This window comes from Pleuronectes platessa, chromosome 13 (genome assembly GCF_947347685.1).
Source record: "Pleuronectes platessa chromosome 13, fPlePla1.1, whole genome shotgun sequence".
In the NCBI taxonomy this organism is placed as follows: Eukaryota; Metazoa; Chordata; class Actinopteri; order Pleuronectiformes; family Pleuronectidae; genus Pleuronectes; species Pleuronectes platessa.
Window position 1 is genome coordinate 14,595,817 of NC_070638.1, and position 20,584 is coordinate 14,616,400.

The 20,584-nt window shown below is 40.4% G+C and overlaps 1 protein-coding gene across 1 annotated transcript in view; it reads left to right on the top strand.

The window, feature by feature from the left end:
* Positions 1–20,584, top strand: part of clstn2a (calsyntenin 2a) — an 89,027-nt gene that overhangs the window by 13,445 nt on the left and 54,998 nt on the right. The window contains exons 2-4 of the mRNA XM_053438000.1: positions 4,832–4,915; positions 5,996–6,106; positions 6,928–7,050. Coding sequence (XP_053293975.1) covers positions 4,832–4,915; positions 5,996–6,106; positions 6,928–7,050 — 318 coding nt within the window. The remainder of the gene's footprint in view (positions 1–4,831; positions 4,916–5,995; positions 6,107–6,927; positions 7,051–20,584) is intronic.

The following is a 20,584-nucleotide window of genomic DNA, read 5'->3' on the forward strand; positions in this document are numbered from 1 at the left end:
ATTGCTAACTGCATCTTACACTTAAGCACTGGGACTGTAAAAGTCAGAGTTGATGCTCATAGTACTTATTGACCTGATGTAATGATGTTGTCCCTCTGCTCTCACGGGCGTTGGAGTTTCTTATGCTTAATGTGCTGCTGATGCAGTTCGAGGAAGGAAATACACATTTACACTAAAATTGTTTGTAAATGTATGTATTTTGTTTTTCTTATAAACCTAATCATACTGTGACCTTAACCATAAACTTAATTATTGATCAAATGCTCAATGGGAGCAGGGAGGGTAAAATCAAACAAAGTTTTGCCTGTGAAACCAAAACAATGAGCAGAAATTTGGTTAAATGCTCTGTGGAGATTATAGGAACTGCTTCTTTTGGAGAGAAGGGTGATGATTTGGGTCGGATGGCTGCTACAAATAACCTTTTTAACTTGTGAACATAACATAACATGTTTATGGCTTTGGCTAGTTGTGCTTGTTCCCCGCAGGCCTAGCAGTTCTCAGAAGGCAAGAGGTGTCATCTGTCAATTGGGATCTGTTGTGCATGGAAGCAAACGGCATGCTCTCATCTGTGCACCCATGATCTAGTTCTGTGGGAAACAATGTTAAATGTAAAATTGATCTTGTAAATGTCTTGTCATCTGCGTAGAGGTGTTGAAGTCGTTTATGTTCCTCTCTGACTGCAGACTGTGACCTATAAAAGTTATCCTGGGGATAGTTTCAGGCACACCAATTATTTGGCTTGAACTCGTCCATAACATTTGCTCATGCCATGCTAGAACCGCAACACATAATTAACTCCTCCAAGGCTTGGGCATTGCGATGCCATCAATTAATGTAAGACGTGTGATATAATGCGATTCACTGTTCACCACTGAAGCAATTATCACCTCCTAACCGAGCGGAATGGCTCTGAATCTTCACTTTTAATCCTCAGACCGCTTTTACTGTTAAACTAACAGCATCATAAACACTCTCCCACACGGACACATCACTGTAAGAGACAAATCGAGAATGAGATGATTTGTTTTAACTGCCTCATTAGAGGAACCAACAATAGGAGTTTAATCGTTTAATATTGTGATACCCGCCATGGTGTTGGGGGAGACTGGATTTTCCTATTTGTGTGGTGTGTATCTTTCTGTGAGATAGTGACATTCTTTTTTACTTCTATCTCGAGCCCTGAATTTCTGAAAATGAACATGCAGTTCATTAACAATAGTTGATCGCAAACCAGTAGTGCTGCTTCTTGCTCTTTTAACGAAGCTGGAAATGGAGTGGGAAAGATCCTATGGGCATTATCCCTGGGCTACATTTTTAGACACCAGCACTCTGAAGATTATATTGAGACAAAAGTGAAGGTGATAAACATGGTGTTAAACAAGGATCTTGCAGTTTCCCAGCAAAATTGTTGGAAACTCTCTAATCAGAAAACACGTTTGCTTTTCTCATTCTAAGTATTTGTTTCAGTGTCACTCACGCTTGTCAGGGATTTATTGGGATCTGAGTACTCTTTAAGTTATTATCAATCTTATTTTTTTTTAATGTGTTTTTTTAGGTTCTTAGTCTTTATTTCACAGGACAGTGTTAGGGGTGAAATGGGGAGAGAGCAGGGAAGACATGCAGCACCGGGGCGGGTTAGTAAAACTTGTGGTTGCTGTTGGAGGGCTTTAGCCTCCCCTCATGCTTTATTATTACATTTTTTTTTTATTTGATAGTTGACGGCAGCAGCAACAAACGGGCTGTATTTAGACTTCTCTTTTCTTTTCTAAGACCGTTTTATCATGTGCAATGCTCTTTGCAAACAGTCAGGAAACACAAGGTTAATAAAGAACAAAGGTCACCAGCCAGACTCCATTCAGGGGCGCTGCGACTACATTGTACATCAGCACAATGCGCAATTCTCATGTTCTTACCCAAAATTTGCATCTACCGGTATCTTTCTTCCTTTGTTGTTTCCCGTCTTTTATTTTTGCGGCTATTGATGATAGGCTTCACTTTGAGGTGTGTAACAAAAGCAACTTTTTTGGGATGCATCTCTGCTCCGACCCTCTTTACATGAGAAGAATAGAGGCTCCTCAGATCAGCACTTTTATTTGAACATTTCTGATCTGTGGCATGTATTGTCTCTAATAGAAATTCTATTTAATACTTTTAATAGGAAAATGAATTGAAGGGCTTTGTGAGGTCCTATGGGCAGCAGTGTACTCTTCATAAAGAAAGTGATAGTAATTACCACCCTTTTTCCTACCCCTTGATTGCCCAAACTTCTTTCTGTCGCTCTTCCACTATTATCTCTCCCCCGCTCACCCCACTCACCCTACTGCCTCCAGTACAGCATCCTCTCATCTTCTCTTCCCCCTTTCAACTCTTATCTCTTGGTTAACCCTTTATTTTCCCCTCGGTTCATTCATAGTGTTGGCTCCCATTTTGCGTTGCGTCCTCGCATCCTCTGTTTCCATATTCCGCTGATGCAGTACATCCATCTTTATGATCTACTTTTGTCTCTGGTGTTGAGCAACAGCGGCACAGGGTGCACAGTCGCACAAACTGTGCGAACAAGCCACCCATTAATGTAGAGCTCTAGTTTTCTGAGGATGATGTATAATTTCCTCATCTGTTTGCATTGGTGCACATGCTGGTACATTGTGAGATGGGTTTTATTGTTACTTGTTGGTGTTATGATCCTTGTTATGGTCTAAGCATAGTCTATGGAAGGATCATTCCATTCCACTGTGACATCACTGTAATCAAATAAATTCTACGAGGCAGTTAATATGACATGACTTATAGCAATCTATTCATAACACAGTAATGCGGCGTCTCAGAATACGAGTTATCAATGTCCCCACAGTTAAAAGGTTTCATGAGCCTCTGTCCCAAGAGACCACACAATATTTTGATCTCACTCCCGAGGTGGACTAGCTGACGATCCCCAGCAGTAATTTTATTTACCGGAAATCTTGTTTCTGGATTTCTCTGCTCATATTACTGTCATATCAGATTTGTATCCAGTGCTTTACTAGATCCCCTCTTAGACTCTTTCTCCAGCTAACTGAATTAGTCCTTCCTAATGTACAGTCTTATGTTGTAATGGCTGCAGAAGTTTCTCAGGAAATAGCCAGACGCGCTATGCATATTGTAGCCAGTGACACTTGTAACCCTATTAAAGGAGGAGCTGCTCCAAAAATGCTTTATCATCAACAATGCTGGTGCTGTTGACTACAATGATGTCAATTACTCTCTGAATTTCACTCAGGCTACATCCATTCTAATACGTTTTAGTTTCCAAATGTTTTTTCAAAACCAAAACATCCAAAACAACCTCTGTCCACTAAAGCAATTTAGCTCCGCATTAGTAATGTTCTTTGTCTATAGTTACACACCTGAAAACATGTATCATGTGATCATTCATGTACACTGGGCATTATAGTATCAGTATTAACAGGAAACAGATTGTCTAACTGGTTGCATTCTTACAGCAAATAGTAATGGATAATGGTGAAATGAAAGACGAAGGATTTATTTTTCTTCGACCGATGAGGTGGAAGATTTTGCCTTCACCACTGGAAGTAGAGTCGGGACCGATAAGAACCAATCAGGAAGCAAATCGGTGTGTTTCCAAATGTTTGAGTATTTCTCCTTTTCAGCCGCTCAACAAGGAGAAATCCTAATGACTTTGTGCTGATCCCTGTAGTCTTCATCCAGCACCCCCATATTATCAGATGTTATCATGCTGACTGTGAACACTGTAAACATTACACCTACTGAACATCAGCCTGTTAGTCATTGCAGGGATGTTTTTATGCTGACATAATCATTTAGCTATGCCTAACAATAGCTTCACAGAGTGGTTAGCGTGGCTGTAGACTCTGTTGTCCTTCAGTTTCAGAGGTGATCTTATGGACAGTTGCTGCATGGTATATTTTTTTTTAACAGGGCCGGCTTTGTGTAGTCAACCGCTGCATTTTTTTTCTCTCTCTCTTTCATTAGAAACTTGTCTTTTTGTTTCATTCCCGGGGCTCAGTACCAACATGTCAAGGATGAATACCACAAATGCATCACTAATGGCTTTATGCTACATGTCATGAAAACCATTTTGAAAATAGCCCATTTCCATGCTTTGATGTGTGATCTTTCCGCAGAACGGCTCTTATGTTAGACTCCCTTTAAAAAAAGTCACAGCTCTGCTGCCTGTACCACCACCCAATTTGTTTTGGATAAATGTAAGACCTTGAGCCAGAAATTGAACCTGCCATCCATGAGTAAACTGCGTTAGCTGTTGGCCGCTGTTAGACTTACTGAAGACATCTTTGAATGTAAATGAAATGCTACGTGAGCCTGATGCATTAATATGTATTTACACTGCCGAGTGCAAGCACACGAGAATGAGGAATGTCTTCAGTTATGTTCATTTTATAGTCTGTTTTATAGTCACCTCAGCACCTCAGTCTAATATGCTCTTGCTTTTGAAGAGTCTATTTATGAGATTGTTTCAGTTCATTTCATGTCTGCTTCTGGGTAGACATTAAATCCAAGGAGAGCTGCAGGTATTAGGAGGAAGCTGTGCTTTGTCTACGATGAGTGTGTGTGTGTGTGTGTGTGTGCTGGTGGGCTTCACCGTTACAGTTAAAATATTCCAGGTGTGAAGACACCTAAACACAAGTCTAGGACGGAGCTCCGCTCTCGTCTCTCCACTTACCACTTTCCAGCAGAGCAGAGTCACGCTGTGTGCTGCAGTGCTCTCCGTCTCCTGCATGAGCATGAGATGAGGCTCCATGTATGAATAATGTCTCCTCTTGTGATTCCATTGCTCCCTATATTTCACTCCCAGCTCTTACCCAGCATGGTAAGAATCCCATCGAGAGTGATCAGCACGTCTCTGTCAGCGAATTGAAGGCAAATGTGAAAGAGAAATGTAGAAGTAATTACACGGTTGTTCTCTGAAATGACTTTGGGGAAGTTTTTTCCTTATTTAGCATCAGATAAACAAGAGAAGGAGAGTTGCTGATCTCTTGACAAGGTTGATCCCATTTGTGATAGTTAATCCATTAGTCAAGTGTTAATCATGCCCTCCTCATGACAACGGCCCTTTGGTGTTAACTCTGAGCTGCCTCATCTGACTACATCACAACTTAAAACACAGACTATCACAAAGGCATCAGTTCATTTCCCACAGACAGTTAACTGGCTCAATACTCACAATTGTTGATAATATAATGCAAGTAACATTTTCAAATTCATGATGCTTTTTCTTTGCCGGATCTATTTTTTTCACCCACAATTCATTCTTTTTTGCTTAAAAGAAAATGTTTCCTTCGCACAGGGTTTGCACTCATTTCCTCTTTTAATTTGATATTTTTTCTTATACAAGCTGGGAAGAAAAGAGAATAGTAGAACAACTACTGAAATTTGTCTAAAAAGATGAAAATAAAACAGTGAGAGGGTTCATAGGGACAGTTTGATGCATTTTAAATCACCGCCAGCTGGACATGTCATCTGCTCATTGGCATGAGACAAAACGTTTCCCTTCAGTGGACTGAAAGTTTAAGTTGACGTCCCAGCTCCCTGCAGAGAGCGACACTTGTACACTCAGTATGTGTGCGTGTGTCTGTGTCTGTGTGAGTGTGTGTGTACAGAAAAGTGCATGCACAGGCACTTGCACACATATGGTTGTTCAAAGGGCTCCGCATTTGTGAGGTCCTGCTCTGAGAAGAGAGGAGGGAAGATGTTTAATTTGCGGTGTCAGTAATTATGTGTGATCTGATCTGTGTTAATCTCAATCTCATCCTCCCCAGTCACATTTGTGGAATGGTGGTGAGATTCTGTATTTTGTGGGAGCAGCAACACGGAGAGGAGTAAAGAGAGAATAAGAAACAATGCAAAGCCACTACAGGAAAGGGTGATGGTGCTGGAGGAAGAGTGGAGATTACACCTCAGAACCATATTGAACAGAGTTGTCTGGACTACTGAGACCCTGTTGTTATTCCAAACTAAGTCAAGGTGTCAGAGCTTTGCTGCAAAGACCTGATTCAGTGCTTCACTGTGGTGTATGTGTACACTGCCCTGTCAAACACATTTGGAGATGTAGCCACTGGTTCAGAGACGTGTGAGTCTACACCCAACAGAGAGTTGGCGGAGACGAGGAGTGTCTTCTCTTCCCTCCTTCCCTTTTTAAAAGCAAAACAATCATGAATGTAAACCTTTACAACAACAATCAATATGTTTTTCCACAGTCTTCAACCTCTGGCTTCCATTAGTGCTCCCGTCATCTGTAAAAACGTTTGAGATAAATCAAAATGACAACGTAATGTTTTCGAAAAGTGGAGGTTTCCTTGCCCTCTGTTGTCTCCTCGTCCGCCCTGTTGTGACTCAGCACATTTCGACAGGAGTTACAGCAAAACATATGAATCCAAGTAACAGTCTTTAAGATCAGGAAGCCATTTGTTTTAAATCTTCATAAATGTATTCAGGAAAAGTGGCACTGAGTATCTGCTGCTGATGTCCAGTCTAACTGAGGCGAGAGAGGATGCAAAGAGTGTTTCCACCAGTTCATTTCAATGCATTTCCGGGGTCTGTACTTACTGTGTGCCTCTGACCACGTCTCTACTCTGACCTCCTCCTATTTAGTTTTGAGTCCTGCCCATGCAAATCTCCCTGGAGCAGGTGGACATAGTTAGCATCACTAACTAAAGGATGTTCCCTTGCACACACAAATTCTCTATTTTCACATGCAGCACACTCTCATTGGGCATGGCTGAATTTTTGGTTATTTTGGTTTAAAGGGTGGCAGATCCCCTCTTCCCCCTACAAATGACTTACTACTTCCTTTAATATCAACTGTTATAAACTGAACAAAAGTAAAGGAGTACATTTGTAAAGGGAGATCCTAACATTTATTGTATTGATTCTCTTTTTCCCTCTCCACAGTGAACAAGCACAAGCCGTGGATTGAGACATCCTACCATGGCGTGATCACAGAGAACATGGACACTGTACTGCTGGACCCCCCTCTGGTCGCTCTAGACAAGGATGCCCCTGTCCCCTATGCTGGTAGGAAACACCAGGATACTCCAAGTATCCACACACATTTTAAAAGTACAAGATACACACCCTCTCCCGCATATATATTGTCTAACACACATAGGGGCCAAGACGAGGATGCTTCAGTAATGTGCACAGGCAACTGTGGCAACGTAGAAACAAATGGTTGAGCCGACAGTTCTCTGTACTCAGGATTTGTCATGGTGACTGAATTCCATTTATCAGCCCTAGTGATGTTAAAGCAAATGAAGAATGATTTTCAAAGCAGTTCCAGAAGTCTCTTTATTCTCTTGACAAGCGCTCCTCTGCCATACACATCTGAACGTAAAACTGTTTGAACTCTAGTGCTCTTCCTTTATATAAAGCTATTAGTCAGAATTTGAAATGGTTTAGATGGTTTAGCTCATGCTTTTTAAGTTGGATGAAGAAAACAGATTTATTCAAGCATTCTGAGGGTTCGTGAAAATGCATTTATATTTTTATAATCTTGTGACTCTCAAGGTTTCGAATTAAGAGTCATCTTTTTCACTCACCCTGACATGGACCTATTCACGGCGTCTGCAAATTGAAGCCATGTGTCAACCTTTTTCTTTTCCTCATAAGCTGAGTTGAAATGCCCCATTAACCTGAGCAAGAGCTTCCTCTCAAAAGCGTCTTTTCCTCCGAGGGCTGTCAGCTTCTGGTGATGTAAATATTCATTTTCAGGTTGACAAGCTTGTCCAGAATATCAAGCAGAGCACACAAGAAGCTATGTTTTTGTCTTATTTAAACTAAACAGCAATGAAGCTTAAATATAATACATAGGAACTCTGCAATCTTACACATTTGGAGTATGTGCAGTATAGCGAGGGGATGGAGCCACAGTTCACAAGCTCTACCAATCGTGAGTCAATAGAATCGTGAGTTTCACTTTGACGCTTGAACAAACAACACTGTGATAAGAACTACCCTAAAATGACCATGTTCATTTACATGGGGGGGAGGCCAGATTGCCACAACCAGGTGGAGATCGAAATGCTTTGGCTTAACTCCGGGGAGCCGTCATGTCATCCCATCTTTATATACAGTCTATGGTTGTACATAGGAAACTGTAGGAGTGGGGGGCTTGTCGTATACAACATTAGATTTGTAGATGCTCTGCTTTCACTGATGGTTTGGTTACTGGGAACTCACTGTAGCTGTATGAGGGGAAAAAAAGGCTTTCAGAGCCTGGTAGGACAGTAAAAACTCCTCTGGCACTAAATGAAGAAAAACATCTCTTGGACAACACCTAATGGTTTCCATTAAAGTGGGCGCTGGGAGTTTAGCACAGACTGAGTCACAGAACAGCTACAGTACACATGTAATAATGCCAGCTCGACATCATTATACTCCCGATCTCCAGATAATTGTTTCGGGAGCTGATTATGTTGTCTAACAAGAGCTGGAATCAGGCAGCTGTCACACAGGTACACCAGGGCTGACAGTGACAGGAAGGAGAGAGCTGTTATAATTAGAGAAGGTATTCTGAGACTCAAAGTCAAACAAAGAGGGTTTTTGGCAGCAAATGCTTAACAGCTCATTATGGCGAAATGGCTCCTATTAATCCCAACCCTGACAACCATGGAAAACTGATGCTCAGCTATTTTACTTCCGAAGTTTTCATTTTTGGTGTGTGTGTTTTTTCTGCTGATGCCACAGCCACACTTTGGTCTTTTTCAATTTATGTGTGTTCAGTTGTATAAATAATGGGAAATGGAGCCGCCCTTAAACTGTGTGGAACAGTATTCATGTTAAAGGTCATTTTTTTCTTCCCCTACTTTCCGCATTAGGGCCTCTAACAGCCCTGGACTGTAAACATGCTGTAAAGTGTAAAACAAGTGCAATGGAAAAAGGTCTGTATATAAAGACTTAATGAAGCTTTGGAGGGGTGTAGGGAGATTTTGTTTTTTTAAATATATGGAAAAGAAAGAATATATTAAGCAAAAATGGCAACTTCATATTCATTTATCACTTATTCACATCGCAAAAATGGAGATGTAAAGATCTTTTTTTTTTTTTACAGATATTACTCTTCTGTAATCCAGTTTTGATGATTTACAGTAATTTACAGCACATAGCTTATCCCTAGTAACCAAATCTATGAAGTCTTAATAACACCACGATGAGCAGGCGGACTAAATAGGAAATTACTTGTGATTGCTTTGCTACGAGATTAACACATTGTTTGTTGACTTAAGAAGGTCAAGCCTCGTGAAAAACTGGCGGAGAAGGAAAAAAAAAAAGAAAAGTGCATTCACTGGCTGCAGACGGGTGATATTTCTTATGGAATGTTTCTCATTGAGAGCGGTCTAACGACTGAAGCCCATACAATAGCTACCAAGGAGACTGTGTGAAAAAATGGCCCAATTTGTCTTCCTTTATTTGTCTGCGTCTCTCTTACACATTTTTCTAACCATCTCCCCCCAAGCGCCACAATCCCTTCTTTCTAAGTCCAACTATCCTTCCTCCTCTTCCCTATCTTGACACTTTGCTCCGAGTAAGCCCATATCCAGTCACATATGCATTACGGACCCACACACACTCTCATCAATCGTGGTTTTGTTTTACTGCAGAGAGGTATTGGGCTGTCCTTCTGGCTCAACATTAATTGCATTGAGGGAACACAGACCAGGACTGTTAAGTACTTGCCTGTGTTTTTTTCTCTCACTTGTCCTTTTCCACATCGTCCTTTATTCCCTCTTCTCTGGAAGTCTCATATGTTTTCACTTCTTAGACTCACTTCACCTTTTTATCCCTATCTTCATTTCTCTTTTCCTTCCCGTCTCCTTGTGCTGTCGTTCTCCTGTGGCACCACATTTCACTTTGATGTAAACTACCCACAGTAGGCCTAACCTCAACATTACACGCTGAGACAGGCATCCCGGAGATTCATTGTTATTACCGCATGTCATGATGGCATCGTCTATTCCTTACCTCCCCAATCCCCACCCAGCACCTCCGTCAGAGCAAAGGTGTGGGTCGAGGAGTATGTGCTGATCGAGCGTTTTCAATCAAATTAACATGAGGAATGGTGGCAGTAGACCCTTGGGTGCTGCAAGGCAGGCAGGCAGTTTCATTTGTCTATTCTTTATCTCAAGGCCACAGTCAACAAGCATGGATCCTCCCCATTCATCATGGTACCAGTATAATGCAGTGTTGTACATTGTTTCCCCTGCTGAACTCACACAGGGTAAAGGAACAAAAGTACTTCGAGAAGTGGAGGAAAATGGAGATGAGATAGCTGAGGGAAAAGTATGAAAGAGACACATGGATAATGAAAATGAGAGAGGGTCATCATAAGTGGAAAAAGGGTTTTGGTTATTTTCATATTTTAGATAAGTCGATCTGTTCTTTGGAATACCTGTGAAACAGTTGACTAGAGATTAGACTATAACTCTTTTCACTTTGTACTGTAATAACTTACGGGGTTCTGCCCTGTCCCTAGGTCAAAAAGAAATATTTCAAACCTTAAGTATATATAGATAGTAGCATGTTTGAGAACATTAAAAAATGAATGGCAGCAACTAGCCAAAGTTACGATTTTTTTTTTAAAGAACAAGTTTAACAAATATGGTTTATTTTATCCATGAAATTAGATTTATTCATATTGCTTTAAAATGCCTTCCATATCCAGATTGTATCTAGATATTCTTATTACCTGATTACATTCACACCGTATCTCTCCATTGCCAACATTGAGAATGTGGTGTGCAGCTAATGTCAAGTCCTTCTGATTGAACGGGTCCAAAGAATGACAAAAAAACAAAAAGACATACACAAGAAGTGGCATAGAATAAGATAGGGTATCTGTTAAGCTGTGTTATTATGTTTACTTCCCTTTGACAATAACCCCATTTTAGATCGATGGATAGATACACTTTCTCTGTCCTAAATTGAATGAAATGTTCCCTTTGACAGGGCTCAACAATACACACAATTCACACTTGAAAACGCACAGTACTTATTAGCTCCATCCAAGAAGGTCAATACTATAACGTCGATAGTTGAGAACTGAGGAGAGGACTGTTGTTTACTGGCTAATGGCTGATAGCTGCCTTGCTGCTGTCTGACTACTAGAACAATCACATTTGATTTAATTCCACTAATGTAGCTTCTATTAGATGTTGATAAAGTATATCATAGCCTGTCAAACTTTAGGATTTTATATTCCAATTAACATATGTTATGCGCATACCCCCATGACAGTGTTTTTAACTACGGAAAGTTTCTTCCATTTCATCCATAACTTTGATGAGCAAAACAGCAAAATAATACAAACATTAACATTTCGTCTGTGCCGTTAATCCTATTTTTAGTCAAATTCTATTTAATGCTTGCTGTGTGATTTGAAAAATCGTATTATAAGTTCAAAGCCAGTTGTAAGGAGGATTTCTGTAGCGAACAGCATCCTATTCCAATGAGAGCTTTGTTTACAACACCTGACTTATTAATGAACCACACTGATGGACAGTTAAGTGGTTGTGATTGAACAAAATTTAATGATCTTGCAGTTGTGTCAGGAGCAATCACATCACTTTCTCTGTTGTTGCAGTGAAGACACAAACAGGAAGTGATTGAAAACTTTCTAGTGCCATTATCAAAACTTCCAGCTGGATAGATCCATTCTCACTGCCTAATGCGCTTTTGTTTACAGATGTATCGTTTTCTTATCGTGTACAGAATCAATGCCACTGTGGCAATAGCAGCTTTTGATATGTTCATGTGGATCCCCCAAAAATGTTTCTGTCTGCTAAGACAAAAGCAGGATATCGTTTAGGATTTAAAAAGACAGAGAAGATAATAAAACTTCTTTCGAACATGTACTGAACTCCCTATATTGTCCAGTATGTAAGACGGCAAATGTTCAAGTCAGTTGCTCTGTGAGGAGTTTTCTGCCAGAACCCCAGGTAAAAACTCCAGATCGTGTCCGAGTGAGCCCATGTGAGAGTACAGCAGGGAAAAGTCTTCACAGTGAGCAACATTCCTAACCCATGATTGATGCCCTACTCATAGAAGATGCTGACAAAGACGTCAACTTGGAAAGGCGAGATTGGAGAGCTTTTGGTCATGAGGACTGTAAACAATCTGGATTTCTGTGCCAATTTTTTTTAAGTAAACATGCAATACCCGAATGCTCTTGGGATTTTCCTGTTGTTGTTAACGCTTCTGATCCAGATAATCTTCTGCTGCGTTTAGACATTGTTCTGAGTTCATGTCTGGAAACAACCTAAATGGAAAAGGGTAGTAGATAAAGAAGTGAAATTGATAACATGATTGTTTCAAAGTACATGATTGTTTTTACCACATATTATCATTATAGATTTGGCTGTGTCGTTGTGCAGTGTATTCACACTATACCAGCAGTCGGTTTCCCTTTGCTAAATCCCCGATCTACCGACAATGACTACTTGAGAGGGAAACTGCACCGAAGTGACAAAAGCAGACGTTATTATTAAACTGCAGGACCCAAAAAAGCAGAAGCTGTGACTCACTTCAAAGGTGACGAGGAAGGTGACAAGGGAAGGAGAGAGACAAAAAGATGTTAGGAAAAGGGAGAGGTGGGGAGAGAGGAGGAGATGAAGGAAAAAAACAAAGGTAGATCCAGGAACTGGGGATATGTAGAGCGTGTGTGTAAGAGAGAGGGAGAAAGAGAGAGACAGTGAGGGGGAGTATAGAAAGAGACGATGTGATGGATCATCAAAGGATAAGCATGGATATTGAAGGGACAGTCTGATCAAACCACGCAGGTGCCTGATCATCTGCCCCGAGGGAGAAGAGGAACATATCACTTTGCCTGCCTGCCTGCCTCTTTCTTCATCTCTCCCACTCCCTCCCCTTTTCTCTCTCTCTCTCTTCTTCTTCTTTGCCTTTGGGCCGCTGTTACATTTTCTGCAGTGGGTGCTTAGTCGTGAGGTAATACTGAGGCAAGTCTGCAACATGAAACAAATGCAGAACATCAAAGATTTGGGATGCTGTTTAGAGGACTGACACCAACCTACAAACCAGATTTCCCTCTGCTGCCGGCAGCATTAACAGCCCAGCACGGCAATGATTGGAGCTTGTTATTTGGCAGTATCGTTTTAGTAAATGATAACCCCTATATAAATTGGTACCGTCCCATTGTTATTATATTGATATTCAATAACTACTACTTGTATCAAACTATGGATCAAATGATTGTGTAACGTGAACAGAGCTGCTAATAGTGACAAACCCACAGTGAATTATCACTGGACTTGTAAGACTTCGCAGTTTTCCCGAGGGTTAAGCATCTTGCAGCTCATTGTTTTGGTTTTTGATTATTCACAAGTGGACTGTTATCAGTGACAGAGCCCTGATAAGCCCTCTGAATGCTACCTGCCTAGCTTCAAATGGCAATAAAAGGTACCGGCTAGCTGATGAAAATAGTGGATCATTGTAGAACCACACATTTCAATCTGCTAGGGACGAAAACAGAGCTAAAAGAAGATTAAATTGTGTCTCTGTATTCATTGGACAACCACAAACAAGACAACAAATATATGCCAGTGTTTCTCTGCTGGATGTTGAATTAGATTAAATTGTTATAATATCTCTCTATTTGCAATAACACTACATTATGACATTCGAAATCACATACATCTGTTAAGGCTGAAATTAGTTCAAGCTGCACCATATTGCACCATATTGCACCGATTTGACTCCCCTAAATATCATAAAGATCTATGCATTGTCCCGCTTGGAAATCAGTGAAAATATTAAAAAAAAGCCCTTTCATAAAGTGTTATGTTATATCCTAGAAACACCCCCCAAAATATATTGGGTTCTTTCTTGGCGTATGTCCCTTCCTTCTACTAAATATTGTGGTAATCCATTCAGTAATTTATGTGTAATCCTACTGGTAAACAAAAAAACGGACAGTGTTGAAAACATAACCTTCTTGGCAGAGGTAATAATATGTTTCATTATACTACTTGCTTGTGCAATTTAAAAAGGACACTTTACTTTAAAAAGCATAGGAAGAACCCAGAGACACAATTCCTCTGTGGTTTTGGAGTTGTAGCACAGTTTTTGTCCTTATACTGTACCTCATTCATTTTTTGTGTCCAGGAGCAGGGGACTGGAGTGAAGTGTCAGTGTGTGTGTATGTGTGTATTGATATCTCCTCCTCGCCTTAGGACATTAGGTTCAATGCTATGCCTCCACACCCATCTCTCTGCGTTTGCTCCAAGAAGGACAGATATGTTCCCCTTTTTTCTCCCCCTCTGTAATCTCAATCCTTTTCGTTCTGGTTTTCCCATCCTGTTCCATCATAGTATATCCTCATTTAAACTGGACCACAAAGTCATATTTGCTGTGCCTGAGATAATGACATCCTCCTATTACAAACCAGAGCAATATCATGTTTGTCACATTTTATTGCTATAACTTGACCTTGCATCTGACCTGTGCAAATGTTCCCTGCCAGAGGTTCATAACCAAACAACTTTCAAAATATATATTTTGATGAAATTATTACTGAGAAACGGATCTTAAAATGATATAATTGTATATAGAAACTATGTATAACACCTGGGGGAAACACATTTTCTCACCATTGTTGTGCAATAGTAGGAGTAGAATTGACGTTGGCTAATTATTAATAATCATGAAATATGATTATTAAAATAACAATTATTTCTTAAAAATAATCAAAAATGATAAAGCTATTAATTAAGAAATGTAACACATTTAATTCGAAATGATACGGTTATCCATTAATAATAGTTAAAATAATCAATGAAAACAATAAAATTATCAATTAAGAATAATACAAATCTGTAATCATTGCTTATTGTCGCGGGGCACCACCCTGGTTACAGGGACCAACGATACAATCTATAAATATCAGTCTCATAATGATAAATGTCAAATCAATAATCTCAATATTTAATATTAATAATTATTTAATTAACAGTGAAGGCTTCTAAGTTCGAGCACAGGCAATCATAATCCAGCTGCAATCACATACATATGCACAAATAATCACAGATTACAGATACTTTAATTACAAAAGCATTTATTAAAAAGGGGAAATAAAGTTAATGTTATTCAATGATTCATCATTTTAACAAGCTCCGATATTTCAAAGATAAACACAGCAGCCGCACTTATCACAATTCAGCAAATACATGTAAAACCGGCGGTCTACCTATGTATGTCTGTCTCGGTGTGTGTGTGTGTGTCTGTGTCAAAGTGTCTCTCTGTGTGTGTGTGTCTATGTGTATGCATGTGAAATAAAGTTAGTGTTATTTAATGATTCATCATTTTAACAAACTCCCATATTTCAAAGATAACAACAGCAGCAGCACTTATCACAATTCAGAAAAACACATGTATTCATCTATGTGTATCTGTGTGTGTGTATCTGTGTCAAAGTGTCTCTGTGTGTGTGTGTCTATGTATATGCATGTGAAATAAAGTTAGTGTTATTTAATGATTCATCATTTTAACAAACTCCCATATTTCAAAGATAACAACAGCAGCCGCTTATCACAACTTAGAAAAACACATGTATTCATCTATGTGTATCTGTGTGTGTGTATCTGTCTGTGTCTATCAATGTGTCTCTGTGTCTGTGTGGGTGTGTGTGTGTGTGTGTGTGAGAGAGCGAGAGAGCGAGAGAAAAAGAAGGGGGCGTGGCGATGACGCAGTCACTTGGTGACGTCACATCTAAGATGGCGGCCGATCATGATTCGTGGAATCAAGGCCTAAAAACTCTCAAAATGGCGGATTGACTACAAAACAAGATGGCGGAGCCGTTATGAATTTAGAGCCAGAATGGGAGGAGAGGGAGAGAGGAGGCGTGGCAATAATAGATTCAAAATGGTGGTTTAACTTGCGTTATTCAAAATGGAGTCTATGTTAATGACACCATGTGGCCGGAGCTCACACTGGTGGTCGTCACACGAATTACACAAAGGGATTTTCAGACAAAGAGAATTCTTTGTCTCTGCTTTGGCGTTCGGCCGCATGGCTTCCAGATGTGTCCAGCCTCTCTGAATATAGATTTAACTATGTTACATGAACTGTATTCTAAATACAGATCGGATGTGTGTATAGGTCGGTTTAGAAGGAGAGAGAGAGACAAGGAGAGAGCAAAGCTCTTAAAAGCACCGTCAGAGACAAGTTACATTTACTTTAACACTCAGCACCCAAGTGGCGTTGTGTGCTGAGGTTTGACCGGTAAAGTCTCTTTAAAGTTGTTCAAACGGTCACAATGAGCTGGAGACGCTGCTCACGGCGCTTAAAAACTGTGGCACAAGGCCGTAACCGGAAACCGGAAGTGGCGAATCGCCGCTAAACATTAGAGACTCGGCGGTCTCATACAAAACAAATACGTTCAAGTATTAAAACAATACGCTACGTATTAGATTAACATCTGCCCAGACAATAAAGCCTCTTACTGTGACCTCCGCGGTGTTGCTTGCGCGTGGGGCGCGGATTTCCGGGAGTCCAGTGAATGTCTCGTTAAACCCCAGGATGCGTGCGAACGGGCGGATTCCTGGAAAACAAAATCAGTGTCCTGGCCTCTTAAGCAGTGCTCCGGTGGGTCTCGTGGTTGCAACGGAGATCAGCGCTGGGCCGAATCGAGCGAACTTCTCTTGCTCTTGGAATGGAATTCAGCTTCGTCTCTTCTGCAGGGATGAACAGCGGTAACGCCGCTGTGGATTTGGAAAGAAAGTCTGTGATGCTCGACCGGCGAGCGAGTTCCTGTGCGCGGCCTCTTCAAGTTAAAATAACAAAAGTCCTTTTGAAAATAAAAACGTCGACTGAGATAAAAGACAATGAAAGAAATGAAAGAAAATAACTCTGGTTGCCCCCTTTAGCACCTAAATCAGCTGGGAGGCCCCGAAGGGGGCCTGGTGTTGTCTTCAGAGCAGGGTAAAATGGCTGCGATTATTGATGTCTCAGTGGTTTTGTTCTACCTGAGAGGTCTTCCTCCTTGAGGAGTTGGTCATAGGAGGATGCTGGCTTTAAGCCAATTGAGTGTCAGAAATGGATCTGAGTGGGCGGGGCTTGGAATTGAGCAGGGGTTTCTGGGAAAACCCCAGGACATTTTTCCACCACCAGGGGGAGATTCTTGAGCCTGCAGGAGGATGTTTTCCCGCCCAAAGTTTAACAACCCTTTGTTCCTCTCGGCTCCAGTGTCTGGTGGCACCCCGCTGGGCTCTGGCCCAACACCATTAAATCAAGAAAACATAGAAATGTCCCAGCTGGATGAATTGTATCTGTTCGTGTGCATTGCCTGTGTTAATGGTGAGCTTCTCATATGGCTTACAGTCATCAATAGTCAATAGGCTACAGTGGATACCAATTCCTCGCTCCTTCTCAGAATCCATGAACCCTGTGTGTTATTTAAGGTTGTAAATCATCCATTTTATTGTGTTAGACAGAAATGACTTTAATTGAACTGTGCTGCCATGTCATCTTATATTCTGCATTACTGAGTCGAGTTACTACTGGACTGACTGCATGACTGTCATGTTTCAGTAAAACCACTTTATAAGCAATGAGGCAATTTATCCTAGAGCAAAATTATTCTCATCTGAAAAACATTTCACAACCTATATCTACCTTTTTAAAAGATACTTGTACATGGCCAAACTGTATATTATCTGCATCTACCATATGAACGTCTAATAACTAAATAAGCCGGTTCTGAAAAGATGGATGAAAAATATGGTGTCACACATTTTCTGCAGGAGTAAGAGGCATGAAACATTAATATGATGGGAATCACTGTGACTATCCGCTGTTGAGGAAAGCTAATTGGATCCATATAAGATGGTCTGAGTAATTACATGTCCAGTAATGCTCCACTGAAGCTCTGTCATCAGTGCATTGTCAAGTTGCTCATAGCGTCAAACAACCTCTTAGCCACAGATTGATTTGCTGGAGGACCAAGTCCCTTCCCTTATTAGCCTATTACCCCCTTTTTTCTATTCTGCGCTGGATCTGTCTCTCTTTTCTTGACACTATGTGATGATTTTCAATTTCTTGCTTGCTCCTTACTATATTTTGTGTGCGTGTGTTTTTAGTAGTAATGGGTTCAGTCTGTGTGTGTGTATTTTTGTCCAGGAGGATATGATGAGTTCCCTGAAAATGTGGTCCTATGTCTACAGCAGCTTGTTTATTAAATGAAAAAGCAGCATTTCATACACGTAAAACCCTTTTTCCATCCGGTGCTGCTACTTTTACATTCATGCTCTGCAGCAGGCTGGCAGTTTGCAGATGACCCTCTTAATTGTGATCATGAAGACATGCCTGACCACACTCGGCTTTTATTTATTTGTGTTTAATTCGTTGTTTGAGCGGTGCTGTGTGTGCATGAATTCATATATTCTATGCTTCTATTAACTTACGTTTTCCCACTATTCATGATCAATTTCATTAATTTGATAATTGTTTTTAAATGTACTCCACAAATAAATTGGCTGTGGGCCAGTAAAACATAACCAGCATCATGTACAAAATGATTTGTCAATGCATGAGATCATGGATTTTACATCTGTTTGACTAAATTGCTTTTTTACCTCAGCCAAGCTGCAGCTTCAATATTCGAATTAGAAAGTACTGTGTAATAGCTTCACTCATAAAACTGTGTTGTTAAAGCGATAATCAGCAATTAAAGGGTTTGGCGGGTGCTGTCTATTTTTCACCTTTCTAAGCTGCAGTTGTCAGCTATCACCTGATAGTTCACGGTAAAATGAACATCAGATATTGTGCACATAAACGTATATAGACATGTAAATGAGCATATCAGTCGTAACTAGTAGTAGCATTCCTTTCAGAAATTATAACTGAGATAATGTTATTTTTTTCAGGGTTTAGCTCTCATAGTAAAGCCCTTTTCTCTTGTATAATTTAAACTGAAAGCATACTGTTGAAAAATTAGGTATGTAAGCATGCAGTGAACAGCGCGATCTTGCATGTTTCCCATATCGCCCTTGAAATATTGGAAAATGCTGTATTCATTTAGTGTTATTTATTTTACATATGTAACTCATCAGCTTGGTAGGGTGGATGATTTTGCATGTGACTACAGCCTTTGTTTCAATATTTAAGTGTCACATTGTACGTGACTGTTTTTTAGGGAACTGTGTGCTTGTCGCACTAATGTGCACAGTAAAAGCGATATCTACCGAATTCATGCTGCAGAAGATGGTCAAAACTTTAAGGATATTTTAACAGGCCATCGATGTGGTTGGGATTTCTCCCGCTGCAGGTGATGATCAATCTTATTGTAACGGACTGCCAATCTGTTTATGAGAGACACAGACATGAGGTGGGATGTACATGGGCCTGAATAGTGCTGCCTCTCGTTTTTGTCAAAAGGATGGCTGCTCTTCAAGGATAGAGCGCTGACCCATGGTCCTGATGTGAGCTGAAATTCCTTAATGAAATGTGCAGTGAATGGCAGCTGAAACTAATTCTCTCCTTCTCTCTTTCGCTCTCGTTCTTGCTCTCCCCCTCTCTCTCTTGCTCTCTCTCTCTTACTGCGGTGTGACAGGCCTTCAGTATTCTGACAAGCTAATTAGACGGCAATTTGCATATCTTCTTCACTCCATTTGCCTTGTTCATGTGAGCATTAAATAGGATAATCTGGCTCTTGGACCTGTGTGTATGACATCAGATTCAGTCATACTAACTTTATCCTCCATCACCCACAACCCCTCTGCCCTGCTGTCTCCATCCCATCTCTCTTTTATTGCTAACATAGACCCCCTGGGCTCTCCCATTGTTTTCATCATCTAAATTTGTTGTATATGTATTGCAAAGCTAGTGTTTCATTTCATCTAACTGAACTGAATACTTCTAACTGCCACAATAATGCTAGTAATAGTTCACTTCGAGAAAAACGTAATTGTTTGTCATGTTTAATATTTATCATATATCACTTCAATTTGAATGTTCCTCACCCAGCTCTAATTTACACCTCGGGTATAATGCTTATAAAATGACTTTGAATATGCTTGGATACATGCGGCACATTTACACTTGACTGTTACAAGTGCACAATTCTTACATTTGCATGCAACAAGTACGTCACCCTCGTAAATAACCCAAGTCGATAGGTCGTCTGTGAAAGCAGCTGAATGACCTGTTTTATTGTTAGGCGACCCATGATGGGGTCAAAGAAGGAAGTCAGTTGATTCTGTATAGAGCGGGACAAAGCCCTCATCAGAAGGAGGAGTTGATTGCTGGGTCAACAAATCAAAGGGCTCCTGTTACTTTTACCCATGACCATTATTAAAATTAAAATCTTTATTGAGTGGTTATTATTCTTACCATAAAGACGACAGTCCATTTTGTGTGTTGCTGTTTTACTACTTTGGATCACATCAAAAGGTAGAGAGCTCTATTGTTGCTTAAATTGGAGGACCTGTTGGGTTTAGAATAACTTGTACGATACAAACACTCAATTTAATTTGAGTTATGTCTCGTAGACACTACAGATGTATGCCTGTATCATAGACTGTATATAAAGATGGACGACATG